This window comes from Epinephelus fuscoguttatus, linkage group LG20 (assembly GCF_011397635.1).
Source record: "Epinephelus fuscoguttatus linkage group LG20, E.fuscoguttatus.final_Chr_v1".
NCBI lineage: Eukaryota > Metazoa > Chordata > Actinopteri > Perciformes > Serranidae > Epinephelus > Epinephelus fuscoguttatus.
Window position 1 is genome coordinate 14489517 of NC_064771.1, and position 18194 is coordinate 14507710.

The 18194-nt window shown below is 41.2% G+C and overlaps 1 protein-coding gene across 2 annotated transcripts; it reads left to right on the forward strand.

Moving 5' to 3' along the window:
• The first annotated feature begins 240 nt into the window (after positions 1-240).
• Positions 241-17406, forward strand: tom1l2 (target of myb1 like 2 membrane trafficking protein). 2 transcript variants are annotated; one of them, XM_049562592.1, is made up of 15 exons: positions 241-343; positions 764-848; positions 1600-1678; positions 2002-2151; positions 3335-3469; positions 4282-4428; positions 5082-5198; positions 5455-5588; positions 5732-5783; positions 7777-7945; positions 9501-9627; positions 9885-9960; positions 10906-10965; positions 13724-13760; positions 13890-17406. In XM_049562592.1, the coding sequence occupies exons 1-15, from the start codon at positions 292-294 to the stop codon at positions 14036-14038; spliced, it is 1569 nt and encodes a 522-aa protein (XP_049418549.1). In that variant the 5' UTR covers positions 241-291; the 3' UTR covers positions 14039-17406. The 2 variants fall into 2 exon arrangements, with proteins under 2 accessions (XP_049418549.1, XP_049418550.1); XM_049562593.1 differs by lacking the exon at positions 10906-10965.
• Positions 17407-18194: the final 788 nt, after the last annotated feature.

The following is an 18194-nucleotide window of genomic DNA, read 5'->3' on the forward strand; positions in this document are numbered from 1 at the left end:
AAAACATTTACAGATGTCTGTCCTGATTAAGTACCAGATGTGCATGTTTTATGTCAGCTCATATCAGAATGAGTGCTAAAGTCATAAAATACCCATTGAGTTTATTGATGCAACCTTTGGTGCTTTTTATTTACAATCGCCCCACTCTGATGATGGATGTTCCAGCTGTCCAATCACGTTAAAGGTCAGGATTTCTGGTCCAATTACGTTACTGTGTGGGCGGGACTTCGCAGACGTTTCCTCATGTATCATCATCAGCCCATGGACTGACTTGTTTGTTGTCGAGCAAAGATGGAGTTCCTTTTGGGAAATCCTTACAGTACGCCAGTGGGGCATTGCATTGGTATGTAAGCAGATGTTTAGGAAGCGACATCGCGTGGCGATAGATGTTTATGTCTTGAAAATGTTTATGTTTTGCGGTAGTCATTTTACGGGCTTGCTACCTTTAGCATGCTAACGTCCCTGAATGAGTTTCCTACAGCTGGACCGTTAGCCGCCTAGCTAACTTGTAGTTACGCTAACATCTGTTGTCATTGTGTTATGAATACCGCTAACAAACTAAATGTGTGTTTTCAGTCATTGTCAGTTCATAGGGTAGTGTTAAAAACGTCCACAAATACATTTACATATATTTTATGGGTGTCTAACAGCGAAGCTAGCTAACAGTTAAGTTAGCTAGCCGCCAGTCATCGTCTTATAATTGGACTGCTGTGTGTCGGTGTTTATAGGTTAGTTTCTTTACTAACTGCTGGTGTCTTTCCAGAGAGAGCCACTGATGGCTCCCTGCAAAGTGAAGACTGGACCCTCAACATGGAAATATGTGACATCATCAATGAAACAGAGGATGGGTGAGTGGCTAGTAGAAATCAATGAGTATCCATATCTGTTATTGATTAAACCTCTTATATGCACTGGCTTAATAATGTTCTCCTTGTTCCTTGTTTACATAATGTATTGTTGCAGCACCATACACTATTAGAGTCAGCCTTTTATCTGTGTCATACTAAGAGAGGAAGCCTAGCTCTGGCTGTGTTTTATGCAAGGCCTCATTGCTTATCTCATTCCTCCATTAACCTTGTACTGTATGTGTAAACTGGTGTGCTGCGTCAAGGTCTTGTTTGATTAGAGGGTTGTAAACTGCCTTAGGTGGGTCTAGTCTGGTGTGGTTTGCTATATATCAGCAGTCTATAAAAAGAAGTCTGACTCTACCTATTTTCTGCTCTCTGGGGAATATAAGGGGTGTTGTACGCACACTGCTGTGAGGCTGATTCGATCTGTTGGGTAGTGGTCAAAGAATTCAAAAGTTAATTATTACTACCTCAGGGTTGAACAGCCGTGTTGTGTTGAGATTGTGAAAAGTCAAAGAATCATTGACATGTGCCAGTGCCTGGTATTCAGCCTTTTTGCAGTTGTGTTCATCATCCTGTCAATGCCATTCAAAATGCCCTTTAAAGCCCTCGGTCATTAAGTTCTTGGTAATTGTGTTTGTTCTGCTTGGACTGATGTTCCAATCCATTTAAAAGCTGTGGGCATACTATGCTATGCTATTCTGGTGTGTTTAATGTGTGCTTTTGTCTGTGTGTTTATGTGTGTGTGCAGGCCAAAGGATGCTATTAGAGCAGTGAAGAAGAGGCTGAATGGGAACAGGAACTATAGGGAAGTGATGCTGGCTTTAACGGTGAGTTATAAGAGGGCAGCTGGAGGGCAGATACACTGTATTTACACGTTACAGTATTAAAAGCGTTACTCACGTAGTCTAGTTCTCATAATGTGTAAATCAGACAAATAAATCACAGATGAAATGAATTGATACTGTGTGTTTTCTCCCACGTAATGTAATATTTTATAGAGTTTGCATTCACTGAGAATTTGCAATCCAAAATGTTTTGTTTATTATATGTCTTGGTTGCAAAACTATTCACATGCCTGTAACAGTATTTAACTCACAGTATGCCAGACATTAGCGTATTCTGACAGCAGATTTTCCTATGCATCCATCAGGTCCTGGAGACGTGTGTGAAGAACTGCGGCCATCGTTTTCATGCTTTGGTCACTAGCAGGGACTTTGTTGATGGCGTGCTCGTTAAAATCATCTCCCCTAAAAACAACCCGCCTACAATCGTTCAAGATAAAGTTCTAGCCCTGATTCAGGTAAGCTAACTTTGTTTGTTTGCACCTTGTGTAGGTTTGTTGCCTTGTGTTCTCATGTCATTAAGCTTAATAGGTTATTCCTATGACATATAGTGAGTCTGTACATCAGTGTGAGAGAAAACTGGTGTTGATTGAGGTTGTGAGTAAGAGGTGAAGCAGGGTTTGCAGCGTAGATGTTTAGTAAGCTGTGCGTAGGTGTGTAGCAGTCCAAAAGGTGTCCTGTCATCCCCAGGCAGAGCCTCAGGTAAAGTACAGTGTCTCCTGGGCTTCAGCCAGGAGCAGCTCTAGTTACCTGTCACAGCTCGGGTAACGCTGCGAGGCTCATGTGGGCTTCTCTTATTTCCACCAGGGAAACCATGTGGTGTGTGTATGCATACAGTAGCTGTGACGAAGAGGGCCGAATCTAATTGTCTCTTGTTTGTCTCGTCATTAGGAGGGTCAGCTGGGAAAGCGGTGTGGGAAAATTTATCGAACAGCGCTCCCTTTACACAACAGCAAGAGTATTGTTGACATTTCTTCAGGCAAGATGCAAAATACCCAATCGGGCAGCAGACTGTGGTTGAGTTGCGCAGCTCTCTAGCCACCTGTCTCATCTCTCAGGTGTTAATGTGTGTACCTTGGAGTTGATAAAAGAGGGCGTGTGTGCACAGTTGATAGTCCTTACAACCTTTTTAGCATAAAGTATTTCAAAGTTGATATATTACAGCCAAATCCTCAACAGTCTTGGTCAGAGTATTGGTTTTGTGATCTGCTTTATGTTTTTTTACAGACTCACTGTGACAAAAATAAGGGAGCTATTGAGCTATTGCGAAAATTAGCTTTTTTGATCAAGCTGGCTGGCAGTTTAAAGTGACTGAGTAGAAGACTTTTGGATAAAGAACACCTTCAAAGCCCTTGTGCACTTGTTTTTTTTAAAAATGTGTCATGTGTTTGAGCTCTTGTAATGGCCCAGTTTAGTTTTAACCTGCCCACTGATGACAGAGAGAAGCCAAGAGCTTTGTGGTTTGCTGACTGAATGCATTCAAAGCAGACAAACAGAAATAATCAGAGAACAAGCCTCTTTTACTATTCTGACATCCCTTGCTTTGTTTGCTGTGTCAGCCCTCCCTTTACCCATTGTTTTTTTCTGTTCAGTCTCTCCCTCTGTTTCCTTTTAACTCTTTTCTTACTCTGCCTTCTCCAGGCGTGGGCTGATGCATTCAGGAGCAGTCCAGACCTCACAGGCGTGGTCCAAATCTATGAGGAGCTAAAGAGGAAAGGCATCGAGTTCCCCATGTCAGACCTGGAAACCTTGTCCCCTATACACACACCTCAGCGGGTAGGAGGCATCATACTAAGCAGCAAAAGGCCCAATGTCCACCAAAGCATGTTTTTTCCAGCTAAAAAAAACATCAGGCACTCCTCAGGAAACACCAAGCTGGGAGCGCTTAAGAATGCTTTGGAGGCGTAGCACTTTTCCAGCTTGGTTGCGTCTGGTTGCTATGATATGGAATATCCACGCAAGTAAAATGTCCGGCAAGGTTGAGTACTTCCTCTGGCCCTTGCTTTGGATGACGGAAAGCTGAAGCACGTAGGGAGAGAGGACAGACCCACCAGTTTATGTAGGGTCATGAGGTGAAATATATATTAAAGTGTGTGTGTGTGTGTGTGTATATATATATATATATATATGCATACATAGTATATTAACATACTTCTCCTCCATTATTGTTGTTGCTCAGCACATGTACATGTAAGATGAGAGTGTTTGTCTTTGCTGTAGGCTATTCGTCTCGCCCCTCCTGCACTGTGATTGGATGGCTGGCTAAAAAGTGACAGTGACGAGCGCAACCCAAAATTGAATATTTTTGAACTCTTGGCAGTCAGGAAAAAAAAGCCAAACGCACTGTGCTCCAAACAGAATAATGCTCAGTGCCTCATCATGCTGCTAACGTTTGTAGCACAGTGTAAATATGCAGCAGTCCCATTGCAAAGGATTAAAAGCAAAATATGCCAGCCTCAGGAAAAAACGCTTTAGTGGACATGACCCCTGACTGTCTACAGACGTTTCTGTGTAAAGACCAAGTATAGTGTGATCATCTTACCAGATAATTTGTAACAGTGCTGTGTTTATCTCTCTGTTACCTCTAGTTGGCATCTGCTCCAGAGGGCGACTCCACCCTACATAAGTTCAGCACCACTACTCAGCCCACACCACAGGCTGTCCCACCAGCCTACACCAGCCCTCAGGTCCCCAACATTCATGCCTCTGGATCCATCAATCCTACACCTGAACAGGTACATATCAGCAGTTCCCTTACCAGAGGACAGACTCCTACATGTTGAGTTTCTTCTTTGGTGTCATGCAAGTTGAAACGGGACTGAAACGGTTTTGAACTGTACTGCAGCCAGCTACCAGGGTGCAACTGAGACGACTGGACTTCATTTTTGGGGAGTTGTCATGTCGTCCATCTTGTACAGTCTATGACTTCAACAGTTTATCATTTATTTATAGCTGCATTTTTAAAACTGTTTATCCCTTACTTTTAGCTACCTATTTCAAGTATTTTTTTGATTACTTATAGCTAATATTTTTTAACTGTTTATGGCTTACGTTAAGCTAACAATTTCAAATTTTCTGCTCATTTGTTAGTTAATGTCAGTCTTCACACACTCTCAATTGCTAGATGCGGCCTTACTTGCATGTATTTTGTTACAACTAATTCAGGTTGATGGGCAGCTTACCTGTTATTGTAAAAGTACTAAAGGTCAGCCTTACACAATTTGTTATCCTTTTTGGCTCCTTTTTTAGTCAAGTTGAATTATCAGTTGAGCTTCCCGTGTACCCCTTGGGTCCCAAGCAATGCTGTTGGATGTAAATTTGATCATTTGAGCAACAATTTGCTTGATAGTAGACTAAGTGTCGATTAATTTACCTCTGTGACACCCAGATTTGCCGGCTGCGCAGTGAGTTGGACATTGTTCGTGGAAACACTAAAGTGATGTCAGAGATGTTGACTGAGATGGTCCCGGGACAGGAGGACACCTCAGACTATGAGTTACTACAGGCAAGGAACCAGTCGTGTGTGTGTGTGTGTGTGTGTGTGTGTGTGTGTGTGTGTGTGCGCGCGTGTGTGTGTTTTTCTGCCTGTCAGTGCATGTGTTGTATTCTTTCTAAACTGTGTGTGAATGATCAAATGAAAAAAATAGTATTTTTAGTTTATAAAGACATGTATAATGCACCAAGAAAACGGTAACATAAGACCACCGTGCATACATGTGTATGTAACGTCATATATATACTTTGTGCATGTGTGTGTTTAGGAGCTGAACAGGACTTGTAGAGCCATGCAGCAGAGGATAGTAGAGCTCATCTCCTGTGTTTCCAATGAGTCAGTGACCGAGGAGCTGCTGCATGTCAACGATGACCTCAATAACATTTTCTTACGCTATGAAAGGTTCGAACACACACAGTAAAAACGTGTGCACGTCCAAACTCATCTTTACCCTGACATTATTATTATGTTTGCACAGATTTGGTTAGGTAAACTTCGAACGAGTTCTTTGTCACTTCTTTCATGTCGTCCTCTCTGTGCCTCAGGTATGAGAGGTTTAGGTCCGGGAGGTCCTCAGCTCAGAGTGTCAACAATGGGGTGAGTCAGCTGCACGGTGGTTAATCACCAAATGTTTGCATCACACTTAAAGATAGTTGGCTTACTTGTCTGAATCCCCTGAGCTAGCTCTTTCATGTCATGGTGTTTATTTTCTGCTCATATTCTCTCACACTCTCGCGAGGGCGCTTTTCAGTGTCAGCAGTGTGGACTTGCATGCTATATTATCAGTCAGGCTTTACAATGTCTTCCAAGTGCTGTTATCTGTCATTTACCTATCAGTGATTTACCAGATGTACGTGCCTAATTAAATGGAAACCCAACAAAGACACAAATACATTTACTTGCATTATTAAATGCAATGCAATATCTGTATTTACATTTCTGTTATTCATTTGAAATATTCTGTCTTCCATTGTTTTTCTGCAATACAGTACAGTCGGAGCAGGCCTGTTGAGTTTTAGTCCTGTCCAGTAGGGGGAAACATTGTCTGTGATAATACAGTAGTCAATGCAAAGCAAAGTCATTGCATTTGGGGAAACACTGGAAATGAGCTGATTGTATTTAGCGATTCACTTGTGCCCATGCCAGAATTGAACACAATCAACAGTCCAGTCACAGCGTTGCAGTGGTGGTATATGCCAAAAGGGTACTTTGGGATTCATCAGCCAAAAGACCTGAATGCATTGTTGCATGCAGTGTTGAGTAGATGTCATTGTTTTATTTCACCACTGTTTGTCTGTTTTTACTTTTATCTGTCTAATACATTTCTGCCCTTTTTCAAATCTGTCTGCCAAAAAAGAGCTAACATGTCCAAATTTTATGAAGCAACACATCAGTTTACTGCCACTCCCTTAACAGATCCATGTACTATCACATTCCTGCAACTGCTTACAGTAGATGTCTCTCTTGCTTCATGCCTTTTGTGAGCTTCCTGTTGTTTCCATCAAATACTGATTCATGTTTTTTCTAGTTACACACCAAAATCTAGGCGCTCCAAAACCATTGCCAGGAATCTGACAAAAAGCATGAGGCAAAGATACTCTGTCGGAAAATACGTGCCTCTTCGCTGGGTTTCCAGTTCATCAGGCATGCTATATCTTCCATAGTTATCATGCCATTACATTGTGTCCCTGGACTGGCATGTTAATGGTATTCACTGTCTCTTCCTTTCTGTTCTTTTCTGTTCTTCTGTTTCTGTGGCTAGCTGAGACAGGCAAGTATGAAAATATTGTCAACCTTCCTAAGTGGCCAGTGTCACCCCACAGCAACTGTTGAAACATGGCTAAATAATATGGGCCCTGCCTCCACCTGTATCTGTCACCCCCATATGGCATGTTTTCACTATGCAGCCCCCGACAGCCAATGATAAGACGGACCTGAAAGTAGACTGACAGTGACACAGGATTTAAGACGGCACTAAAATGAAAATGTCCCTAGAATCACTGTCATGTTGTGTTTGCATCGTCTCAAACAAAACGGTCTTAATATATTAACTCCTCCAGAGCCCAAAGATTGAATCTTCCCTTCTCCCTCCCTGTATTTCTACCTTCTTAAGGGGATTGTTTTGTATTTATAGATAACAGCACTTTTATAGTTATTGAAAACACTGTCACAAATTTGTTGACAACAAATTAAAAACTTAAATATGTTTCTAATGTCAAACAATATTCTCTGGACCCCCTTAAGAAACACTTTTTTCAGAAAAAATCTTAATTTCCTGCTATCCTCAGTTACAGACATTTTCATGCTCTCCTGAAGCTAACCAACATGTTTTCCAAAACTGTACTTATTTTTATCACCCACCAAGCCCTCATTGTTATTATATTTATTTATTTATGGACCACACATATTTCTTTGTGTTATTGTTTTTTCTAGACACAGTCAAGGAACTCCTGTATAACCCTGCCTTTGTTTTAGCCTTCCACACAAGGATTTGTTTTTTGCTGCTCATGAGCCAGAAACCTTAAATCCTTCTCTCAGCTTCAACATTAAACAAGAACTATAGTGTCTCTCATCAACTCTTTTTCAACAGGTCCTGAGTGAGGCCACAGAGGACAACCTCATAGACCTCGGCCCAGGCTCCCCAGCAGTGGTCAGCAACATGCCGAACGCAGCCCCAACCAGCTTGCCTCCCACCATCACAGCCCCAGCAGGAAGGCCCTCCTCCCCGGCCACCTTGGCATCCCGCTTGGCTGGCCTTGGTATGTACACCTTACCTCAGACTTTAGCCAAGCACTTACAAAACAGATAACTGTTCTTCTACTGGTACTGCAAATGTCTGCAATTACAGTTTTCGAAAAATTATACTTGAAATACTAATACTAATATTGTATGTTTTTTGACAAATGCAGTAGAGTTGGTTGTTTCTGAACATATTTCATTGATTTGACTGAATCACACAAACATGAGTTTCTTTGCTAAATTAGCCTGCTGGCTAGTCAGGTATGTATTAAAAGAGCCAAACTGGGTTTCGTCATGCTAGAACAGTTTTGAAAGAGAGATTACACCTAAAGATAAGTCAGTTTAAAAGGTAGAATTGTTGACATTTACTTACATTACTGAATTAAAGGAACAGTTGAACATTTTTGGAACTACACATATTTCTCTTTCCTCAAGAGAGTTAAGCTAAGTTCACACCACAAGAATTTCAAAGTCAGATCGCTGTACTGTTGATACTACACAACTTACTGTCTCGTAATCAGGGGTCTTGAAGTCATTGTGGTTCTCACACTACTTGACTACATGGCCAGGAACGGGGTCACACACAGTACAGGACCTTTCACCAAGAGTATATCCACGTGATGCGTGAGTCAACCCCAAACCCAGAGTCGAGAAGATAAAGAAAAGTTAAAAAGTGACAAAGCAGCATTTAGAAACATTGTGTGCAATAGTCCACCTTCCACCTTTACTTCCCCTCTTCCCCAGAGCTCAAGCTCTGATTTGTTACTGCTGAGCCAATGGTTATTAGCCTCTGATCTGGGGCTTTTGCCGGGGAGCTCCAAAAGCTGTTGGCAAGTGGAATATCAGGTCTAAAGTTGTGTAGTGTGAACTGGGCAAAAGATGATCAATTAAACTCATGTTTTTGTATTAACAACAGAGCCAAAGTTGAGAGTCCATTAGGTTAGCTGAGCATAAAGCCTGGAATTAGGGTGGAAAGGCTAGTCTGGGTGTGTCCAAAGTGCAAAGCTGTGCCTAGTCCTGGTGTCATGGTGAGGTTCCTGGGCAACCAGCAGAGATATCAGCAAGCTGCTGCTTCACCTTGCCAAGAAATAGTTCCCGCTCTTATCTCCCTGTAAAATCACATTAATAGATTACAAAATGCAACCTGGTAATTGCTAAGCTTTAGAGGTGTTAGTTGCCATACTTTTTTAACTTTGCACAGAGTCTGGCTAGTTGTTTTCCCTTTGCTTTCAGTCTTTATGTTAAGCTAAAGAACTCCAGCTCTAGCTCCATAGTTAGTGCACATATATCAGAGTGGCACTAAGCTTTATGGCAAGAAAGTGAACCAATGTAATTTTGTAAAAAGTTGAAATGTTTCTTTCATCACTGCCTCGTGCATCACTACAAATTGTTGTAGACTTACAGTAAATTAGCTGATTCTGCATTGAATCTTTGTTTAGCAGCAGCAGTCGTTGCTAGAGGAAGCCTCTGCAGAAAATATTTTAAAGACAGTCATGATTCTATTGGCTTTGTAGTTTTTGTTGTGGAATTCTGTTTTATGCTGTAGACAGTCAAGTGTATTTTTTTTACCTCCAGACATGGGCGCTGACAGTGTGAGCAGCACCTTGAGCTCTCTGCCTACCTGTAAACCTGCTCCTGGCCAGGACGACTTTGATGTGTTTGCTCAGACCAGGACTGGAGCTCTGCCTGAACCACGCAAGACGTAAGAATGCCTAAGAAATTTATGGTTGATTCAATTCTACATTTTTTTTTATGTATTCTGTTTTTAGATGCTGAGTGTTAATTAAGTTTGTTGTTGCAGATCCCACGGTGATTTTGAGAACACTTAATTGATTGTCAGAATTGTTGCAAATTAATTTTCTGTTGATCAATTAATCATTTCAGCTCGAGTCATATTTTTAATTACAAACAATTAGGCAAAACAAGATTCTAAAAGCCCATTTCCACCTCTTGTCTCAGCACTACAGCAGAAGGCAGCAATGCCTCCGATGGCCATCCTCCCACTCTGGATGTCCAACAGCCGACTGCAGGAGCGGTGAGTCTCAGTGACACACAGGCTTTTATGTGCAGTGTGGGCTTTAATTTTCAGTCAGTGCTCTCATCACCACTCAAAAAACATTTGGAGTGTGTGTTTGTATGTGCGCCTTGTAGCCGTAGCAGACGTTAGCCTCATGCTTTAACTTGTGCTGCTGGATGCTACTAATTGCTCAGTTAGTTCACAAATAAAGAAAAGTTTAAACTCATCTTTAAAATTTAGTTTTTGGCTTTTTGTATGTCTAACCGAGCCTGCAGTTTTAACAGCAGTATCTAGATTATACAGGCTTCACTTCCTGTTGTTTCTTTTTTTGTTTGTTTGTACTGCGTGGCTCTTAACAAGTCTCCAGTGGGTTTAATTTATTAAGCATCTTAAGTGCTACCCATTCACGGCTGTTGTCTGTCATCCATTACTAACAAGACTGACAAAGATTTTGTCTTATCTCCAGTTGTAGTGTGTGCAGCATTGTTTAATGCTTTTATGTCCAAGTGACTGACTAACGCTTTAGAGTCTGACAACTCCACCTAAATGTGCTTGGTGTGCACTGTGGGTTGTTGTTTGTGTAAAGTGGTAAAATTAAATGATAAACCTCGTGGTCACAGCCTAAAACGACCAGCTGTGCCGTCAGATATGCTGCTTTTTTCATCTTCACCAGCTTGTCGTGTCTTGTGCTCAGGGTTTTGTTATGTGAAAGTGGATTCTCTTGCATCTCAGCATGACTCCTTGTCATCATCACTGTGTATGATGTGTCACACCATCCACAAACATTTATCTCCATTCCATTTCTTTATTTTTTTTCCTCACAAAGTGCTTAAGTTGAATTTAAGTTAACACTGAAGTTCATTTAAGTCATATTTTCTGTTGTGTTTGGGGTGGGATTTTTTTTCTGTTGTGGCATTGCTGCCTCCCCTGGCCACCTGTGTCGGTCTTGATGCTGCCCCGTAGGGTGTCGGAGGCCAGTCCTCTGTTATGGATGACATAGAGGAGTGGCTGTGTACCGATGTGGTGAGCCCATCATGATTTTTATTTCTGCCTGCAGTTCTCTCTCCCTTTCTCTTTCCTTTTTACACGCTGTGTTACTCCCTTATCTCATTTTCAAGGTCTTTTTAATGCCACAAAATAACACATTTCTCTTACATTACTTTTCCTCACTTTCTTACCAATCACACATTAATATCCTATTTCACTTTAAGTTACTAACGGTGTGTTGTGGGGACAGACTGACATGACAGAGCTGTGTAAAATGAGCATGAGGTTTTGAATCCAAATAGGTGTCATTGGTACAGCATGACATCTTGCTTTCCCACCACTGATGGACACATTATGAAAGTGTCTATGAAGTGGTTATAGTCTGACACACACATCTCAAAGGACATTCTTGATTGTGAATGTGTTCATCCGGTTTCAGCTCTGACAACAAGGGACAAAGTTTCTTCTACTGTGTAAGATTTTTAGTTGTAGCTGTGCATTTTTGTAACTTTGATCAAATCAAAGTTTTTGTTGCCTAACCTCAACCTAATCTTAACAAAAATGTGCGACTCACTAAACCTTATCTAACTTTTTGATGGGACAAAAGGGAAGAAAGCATAGACTGTATAAAAGAAGTGGGCGTAGCCACTTTGACATCACGGTTGGGTTTGTAGATTTCCGTTTTGAAGCCCCAACTATGAGATTTTAGCCATCGCCATCTTGCATTTTTTGGAGCTAAAAGTGACCATATCCAAATGAGTGGGTGGAGCTGGGGAGGATACGCATTGCTATGCCTCTATCTTGATTGACAGGTTGCTGTGGTAGCGACTTGTCAATCAGTCGGACCATAAATGGGAACATAATTTACAAAATGAACATCATGCTATATTGAATAGGACTTGAAACCTGTGATTTTGACTAGACGCTCATCAGGAAAATGTTTCCTGAGGTAATAAAGTAAGTGAGACGTATTGCTATTTTCCCATAGACTTCTTTTTGCAGCCAGTGGAGTCGTCATCTGCTGGCAATTTGAAAGAATGCAGGTGAAAGGCACTGGCCACGTTAGCACTTTTCACACAGAGGTTGCACTATAGAGCAGCTACAAAGTCCCTTCTTTATGCTCCCTTTGCATTTTTACAAAGAACCAAACACAGCGGCATCATTCTGCTTCAGTGTGTGATTATAGACAGCATGCTGGCATCGTGGAATCAAAAGAGACGTCACAGGCATGTAACACAGTGTCTTGTGTGACATAAAGCAAATGCTTTCGTAGCACATTATAAACAATTCAGTGGCATTAACGTTCTTGTTATATGGCGACTGATCTCGTCCTCCCTTTGGAGGGAAAGGAGCTCTCAAATCTCATCATTTTCCCAATTTGCACACAATTACGGCTGCTGTTCCTCTTCTCTGAGTTAGCCGCTAACTGCTAACAGCTACTTTTAAAATCTCCCATGGGGGGTGGCATGCATAACACATCATTAAAATGTCACACCATCCTGCCCATGGTCCCATCCTACCAGCTGCTTAATTTAGTCACCATTTCGGCACTGTTACTACCTCCTGTGGTGGCTTAAATGTGAGACCACTCCATCCCCCAATTCTGCAGTTGTACCTTATGTACAGCATGGGGAGGAGGCATACCGGCACGATATCCCATTCATAAGCAGGAAGTGTGAAAGGGGCTATTGGTTTAACATATAATTTTGTTTTTATGGTGCAGAATGAATGATGAAGTATTACAAAAGGTCATGCTCATTTTACACACATTTATGAGATTGTTTTGGATTATGGGGTGATAATATCCAACTGTTTTAGGTGGAAAACAAATGGTGGAAATTTTGGTATTCATTGTATTTTCTATAAACGGGCATCAATGGAAAATGTATTGCAATTATTTTGACACTTTTGGGTGAGAGGATGAAAGGTAAGTGGCTCCTTGTTATGTTATAAACCTGTTGAGTGAGTGTGTAAAGAAACACTTCAATACATGATTTGTGGTGATTTGGGGCACATCCATAGGATCAGAACTTTACCTGGTTTGCAGCATGTGTGTGGGAACATAATTTTGCTGACGGGTGCTGCGCAGTAGACATGTGGGTGCATGACTATGTATGTGAATGCGCTTACACGGGAGCTACAGGAAAACTGCTCAGACGTAGTTACATGCTGGTTCCATTAGCTGTTAGTCCAAAGAATGTGAGCTTATTTATTGTCTTATATTTCATTTTGAGTGGTGTTGAACTCTCTAGTTTGCTCTTTGGTGAAGCCACTCCTATGCCCTGCGCAAATCAAACATCCATTCATCATCTGCTCCATCATTAGCTTCAACAGAACTCCATTCCAATGGTACCATGCCTTAAAAGCAGCCAAGGCTGTCCTGGCAATTTTCTGGTCTTTCTCAGTCTGTTCAGCCTGTCTGCATCATTCATTAGCTCCCACTACAGCAAATCTCTCGCCAAATTTTGCTGACCTGGCCCCTGCACTGTGACCTACATCAGATCGGAGGAATAAGTTAAAATCACACATTTTCAATGTCGTTTTTCATATATTGTCTGACAGAAACCTTATTGTTTGCTGTTCAAAATTTAAACAAATGTTCAAGTAGCCCGTTAGTTATGGTAAAATAGCTAAATATTTACAGTCTGTGTGGCTCCACCTATTGTAAATAACTTGTGCTGCAGCACCCTCAGCACCCACCGTCCCACGCCCATGGTTTGCAGTGGTTTGCAGTGGATTAGGTCTAGCACAGTCAACTCCCAGGTGTGACATTGTTCTTTTTCTTTTTCACCAGAAAGGAGATGAAGGTGAAGAAGGCGTGACAAGTGAGGGTAGGACATCATTAATCTCCTTTGTTCTAATTTTTGCTTCAGTAGATATCCTCTTTTGTTACCAGCTACATTTGAATCTCATCACATTCTTCTCCTTTTTGTTTTCTCCCTCTGATCCGATGCTGCCAGAGTTTGACAAGTTCCTCGAGGAGAGAGCCAAAGCTGCAGAGATGGTCCCCAGCCTACCGTCGCCCCCGAGCGGTGAGCCGGGAGCAGCGCCGGGAACCCCCAGCCGCAAGAAGCCAGACAGGCCGGAGGACGCTTTGTTCGCTGTGTAGACCTTCCACCTTTTTCCTCTGACCCCCAGCTCAAGACCCCGACCAGCCGAGCAGCATCACCTGAGAACAGACTGACCCGACACTAAAACACGCCCACCTCCACTCTGATTCAACACTATTCAGTCACACTACAGAGATTTGCACATGCTCTCCTTATAAAAAAGGGAATTATTCATGTTCTCCGTTAATTTCTCACAAGAAAGGGAAAACCAAACGAACGGCCTATTTTTGATATGCCACCAGACGATGGATCTCACCCACATCATGCCTGGTGTCAGAGACTATGAGGCAGCCTGCTTTTTCCTTCCTCTTAATGTGTGAAGAATCTCCCTCCGCCTGTTATGGACTGCAGAGCTTCATGTTGCAGCTAATCCTAAAATAGAGTTTTATAAAAGAGAGTCCTGCTGTGCTTGTCATTAGTAGGAAATCAATTTCTTACCCAAAGCCCTAAAAGCATGCATTAACACCAAACATGATCAGTTAAGTTTTTATAATTAAAGAGCCCCAGCAGAAACACTATGGTTGTGATTACAGAAACGCCCGTTGCAGGCAGCACTGAGCAGACCTACGACGATATTGTTTTGGTGTTTGTATCAGTCCCTTTGCAAGTCAGTGCGAGTTGAACTGTAAATCTGTAAATGACAAATGTCGAGTTTATTAGTCGTGTGTATATTTAAGCTACAGATGTATGAAAGAGATGTTGATTTAATGTAGATTTTTTTGAAAAGGGTTTATCTTCCAGCTGCTCTGACGAAAAGGGATGTACCTCACTGGGGGTCAGCTTTTTGACAAGAAAAGGGAATGGTATACACAGAATACATCTGATAATCTACAGAAACTATAATGTAACAGGAAGAAAGAGAAGAAGAGGGGAATGTAGTTTTTGTGATTGGCACAATTGCGCACCACACCAACAAATGTGTCCTTTTTATCGTCCACTTATGCTGCGTTCACATGGAATCAGGCAGACAGTAGACAGCACACCGGATATTGTGTTTAGTGGATGAGAACAGGCAGAGAATTGTGGGTAACAGTCAATGGCAGAGTCAAAATATTTTAACTGTTTGACATCCTCCACAACGGAACTTAAAGCTGAATTTTATGTAGCTCCTTCACACGAGGAGAAAACACAGGCAATCTTGACAATTAGTGGCCATTACTAGAATAATTATATAAGATAATAAACACTGGGCTCCTAGTCATAAAATTCCTGGAAAAGTTATGAAATTAAAAAAATTTTTTGGGCTATTATTTAGAATATGTTCATAAAAATGCCAAAACATTTCTCACATTTCACAAAATATGTTCCTTTTCTTCCTAATTTAAAATCTAGTGTTGAAACGATTGAAGGGACATGATGGCAATCAACATTAGTTCATTGAGTTACCACATATGCTGTGCTTCAGGCAAGGTTGCAAAACCATGCCCAGACATGCCCGTAAAACAAATGCCTGGGAAATGCGTGTTTAATAATGTGTTGCTGAACTGCTATAGAGGCTCACTTATTTTAAACTACTTAAGTAAAGTTATGGAAATGGGTTAAAATATTATGTAAAAGTTATGGAAAACTTTTGAAAAGTCGTGTAAAAATGTGAGGGAACCCTGGAAACATGAAACAATTTTATATTTTCTTCCATTCACAGTTGGAATATGTTTTACAGACTGTTTTGTTTGTTGTCCCTGTGCCGTCCAGAAGGTGTTGTCCGTCTGCCTGATTGCGTGTGAACGCAGCATTAGTCACACGTACACTTCTCTTTGACAAATGTAACCGCAGTTGTTGGTATTGAGATTATATTGCTGAGATTTTATTTGCCTAAAGCTGCTGTCAGAATTTTCGCAGGTCGTTAAATCCCATCTGCTGAAGAGCTAATTATTCTCATTCATGTAAACATCTTTGTACTCACTGGGAGTGGTTAATGTTACTTTGAGCAGAGTCCCAGTCACAGTTGGTCTTACTGGTAGCTGATATGAGACACATGCTGGTGAGGTTTTACTCATTGACTGTTGGTTTTAACTTTTTTTTTTTTTTTTTTTGAGTAGATTGTGCTGTATGATTTCTGTTTTTAAAAAGCTGAGTTTAGAGGACCAAACTTGCGCTCTCTTCTGGCTGTAGTATTTGAGTTGTCCTCACATAATCCGGTCCTTTAGTCGTCTCAGAATCCACAGCTTAATATCCAGGGATGTAATGAGAATCTAATATCACACTACAAAAAGCTGTTTGCACATTATTATTATTTTGTCGTGTGTTCTCTCCGTTATTTCCTTACACTGACATCTTAAAAGGCTCTGACCTTTTCCGACATGACATTTGTTTTCAGAAATGAGCCGGCTGCAGACAGAGTGCTACAAATGAGACGTTTTGGTTTTTTTTTTCCTCCCTCTTCTGACAATAATAAATGCAACATGTTACACAATCACGACAAGCTTAAAACAAGCGTGCACTTTGACAGTCGCGTTACCTTTCGACCTCTTACTGTAAATTAACACGTAACCAGATGTAATTAATAAGAGTTGTTTGGGGAATATTTGAGCAGAGGTGTAGAGATAATTTATTCAGCACTATTTTTTGTCTTCAGATCAGTATTTTAAATCGTTTTATTGTACAAAAAAATGTTAAGGGACAGAATGAGGGATTGGTTTGAGTGTTTTTGTTAATGGAGTTCAGATTTTCCTTTTTATACATTGCTGCTGGCTAATGTATCTTGTGTGTCATTGTTAGTTTATTGGTTCTGTGGATATTCTTGTTGGTTCAATGTGTCCATACGGTAACAAAAAAAGAATATGGACATAGTTAATAAGGGCAGTCCATAGCTGTATGAGAATCACACCAGTTCTATTTATCTCATGAAGGATACATATTTTTACTAGCTTCACTCTGACTGACAAAACAGACATGATTAACTTACTTTGGACACTTTCGACAAAGCATCAACATTGCACATTTTTGAAAGGGAAACCTCCTTTCTTTGTTTTAGTGTTCAGCGTGTGTGTGTGTCATCTGTTCTGTAACGCAGACGTTTTATCTCAGTTGAAAAAAAAAGAAGCCTCCAAATGTGTGTTTTAAAAAATACATGTTACTATCCCGTTTGATACCGCCCAGGATCAACCTGGTTTATATCAGTGTGAGCTCTGTCAGTGATTTGTAACCGAATCTCAGCATACCTACAGTGAGACATCACCGGAGTCATCTCAGACCTGTTTTGCAGAGGAACAATCCGTTTCTTTGTGCGTGTCGCTGGATAATATGAAAAGAGATGCTGATAAGGGAGGCTGTGCTGTGTGACTGCTACTTTCCTGAGTTGCCTCATCTCTCATTTCTCTTTGTGTTGTTTGACTTATGCATGAACTCTAATAAAACATTAGCAGTGTGTCCACATCCTTGTCGTTATTTTCTCAAGAGTTCCTACAGTTATTCTCTGCCACCACCAGCACCACTCCACTCCAGCCCTCTCCTTGGCATACCACCCTCCGCCTGGCTCCCTCTTCAGATGGTAATAGCTGGAGCTGACCTGCAGTAAACTCTCTCTGGAGGCCCATGGGCCCCACACCAGGGGCTTCCCCATTGGTCGTCTGGAATCGCCTCATCCCACAACATGGCCCCTCACATTCAGCCTCAGTCGCTGGAGCGTTTTCCCGGTCAAAAAGAAAAAGAGGGGCGTGTGTTGGACAGTAGACTGGAATACACCAGCGTACAGGAGCCCTGTTTGTCTCAACATGTGCTGTTTTTAAATGAGACCTCACCGTCTCTTTAAAGTCGTGCTGCACTAAAGAGCTGGTGGATTTCTCTTGAACAGGTAAATGGATGCTTTTATATATTTAAGGTAGTCACTGAAGGAAAAATCTTTAAAAATTTTATAAGTGTGTTCTGTTTTTTTTAGGATAAAAATATATTAAAACGTGATTTGGAGAACAAATCTTGTTCTACTTGTACAGTAGCTGAGGCACCATGTGCTGCTTGTTAGTGTAAGCTTGCGTGTGTGTGAGAGAACGTGCTCCCAGAACTGCTGCAAGACACATGTTGATAGTTTAACAGTGATCTGGACAAAAATCAAAAAACGACTTCTAAAAATCAAGTTTCTGCATGTTCTCCCACTAAAAAAAAGATTGATTAAACATGTCAGAGGTCATATTTTGGTAAGCATTGCTTAAACCCTAA

Excerpts from the sequence above, each read along its gene's own strand:
- tom1l2 (XM_049562592.1), top strand. The coding sequence starts at position 292 with ATGGAGTTCCTTTTGGGAAATCCTTACAGTACGCCAGTGGGGCATTGC. Across the intron at positions 849-1,599 it reads ATCAATGAAACAGAGGATGG|GCCAAAGGATGCTATTAGAG; the intron begins GTGAGTGGCTAG and ends GTGTGTGTGCAG. Across the intron at positions 5,199-5,454 it reads CAGACTATGAGTTACTACAG|GAGCTGAACAGGACTTGTAG; the intron begins GCAAGGAACCAG and ends GTGTGTGTTTAG.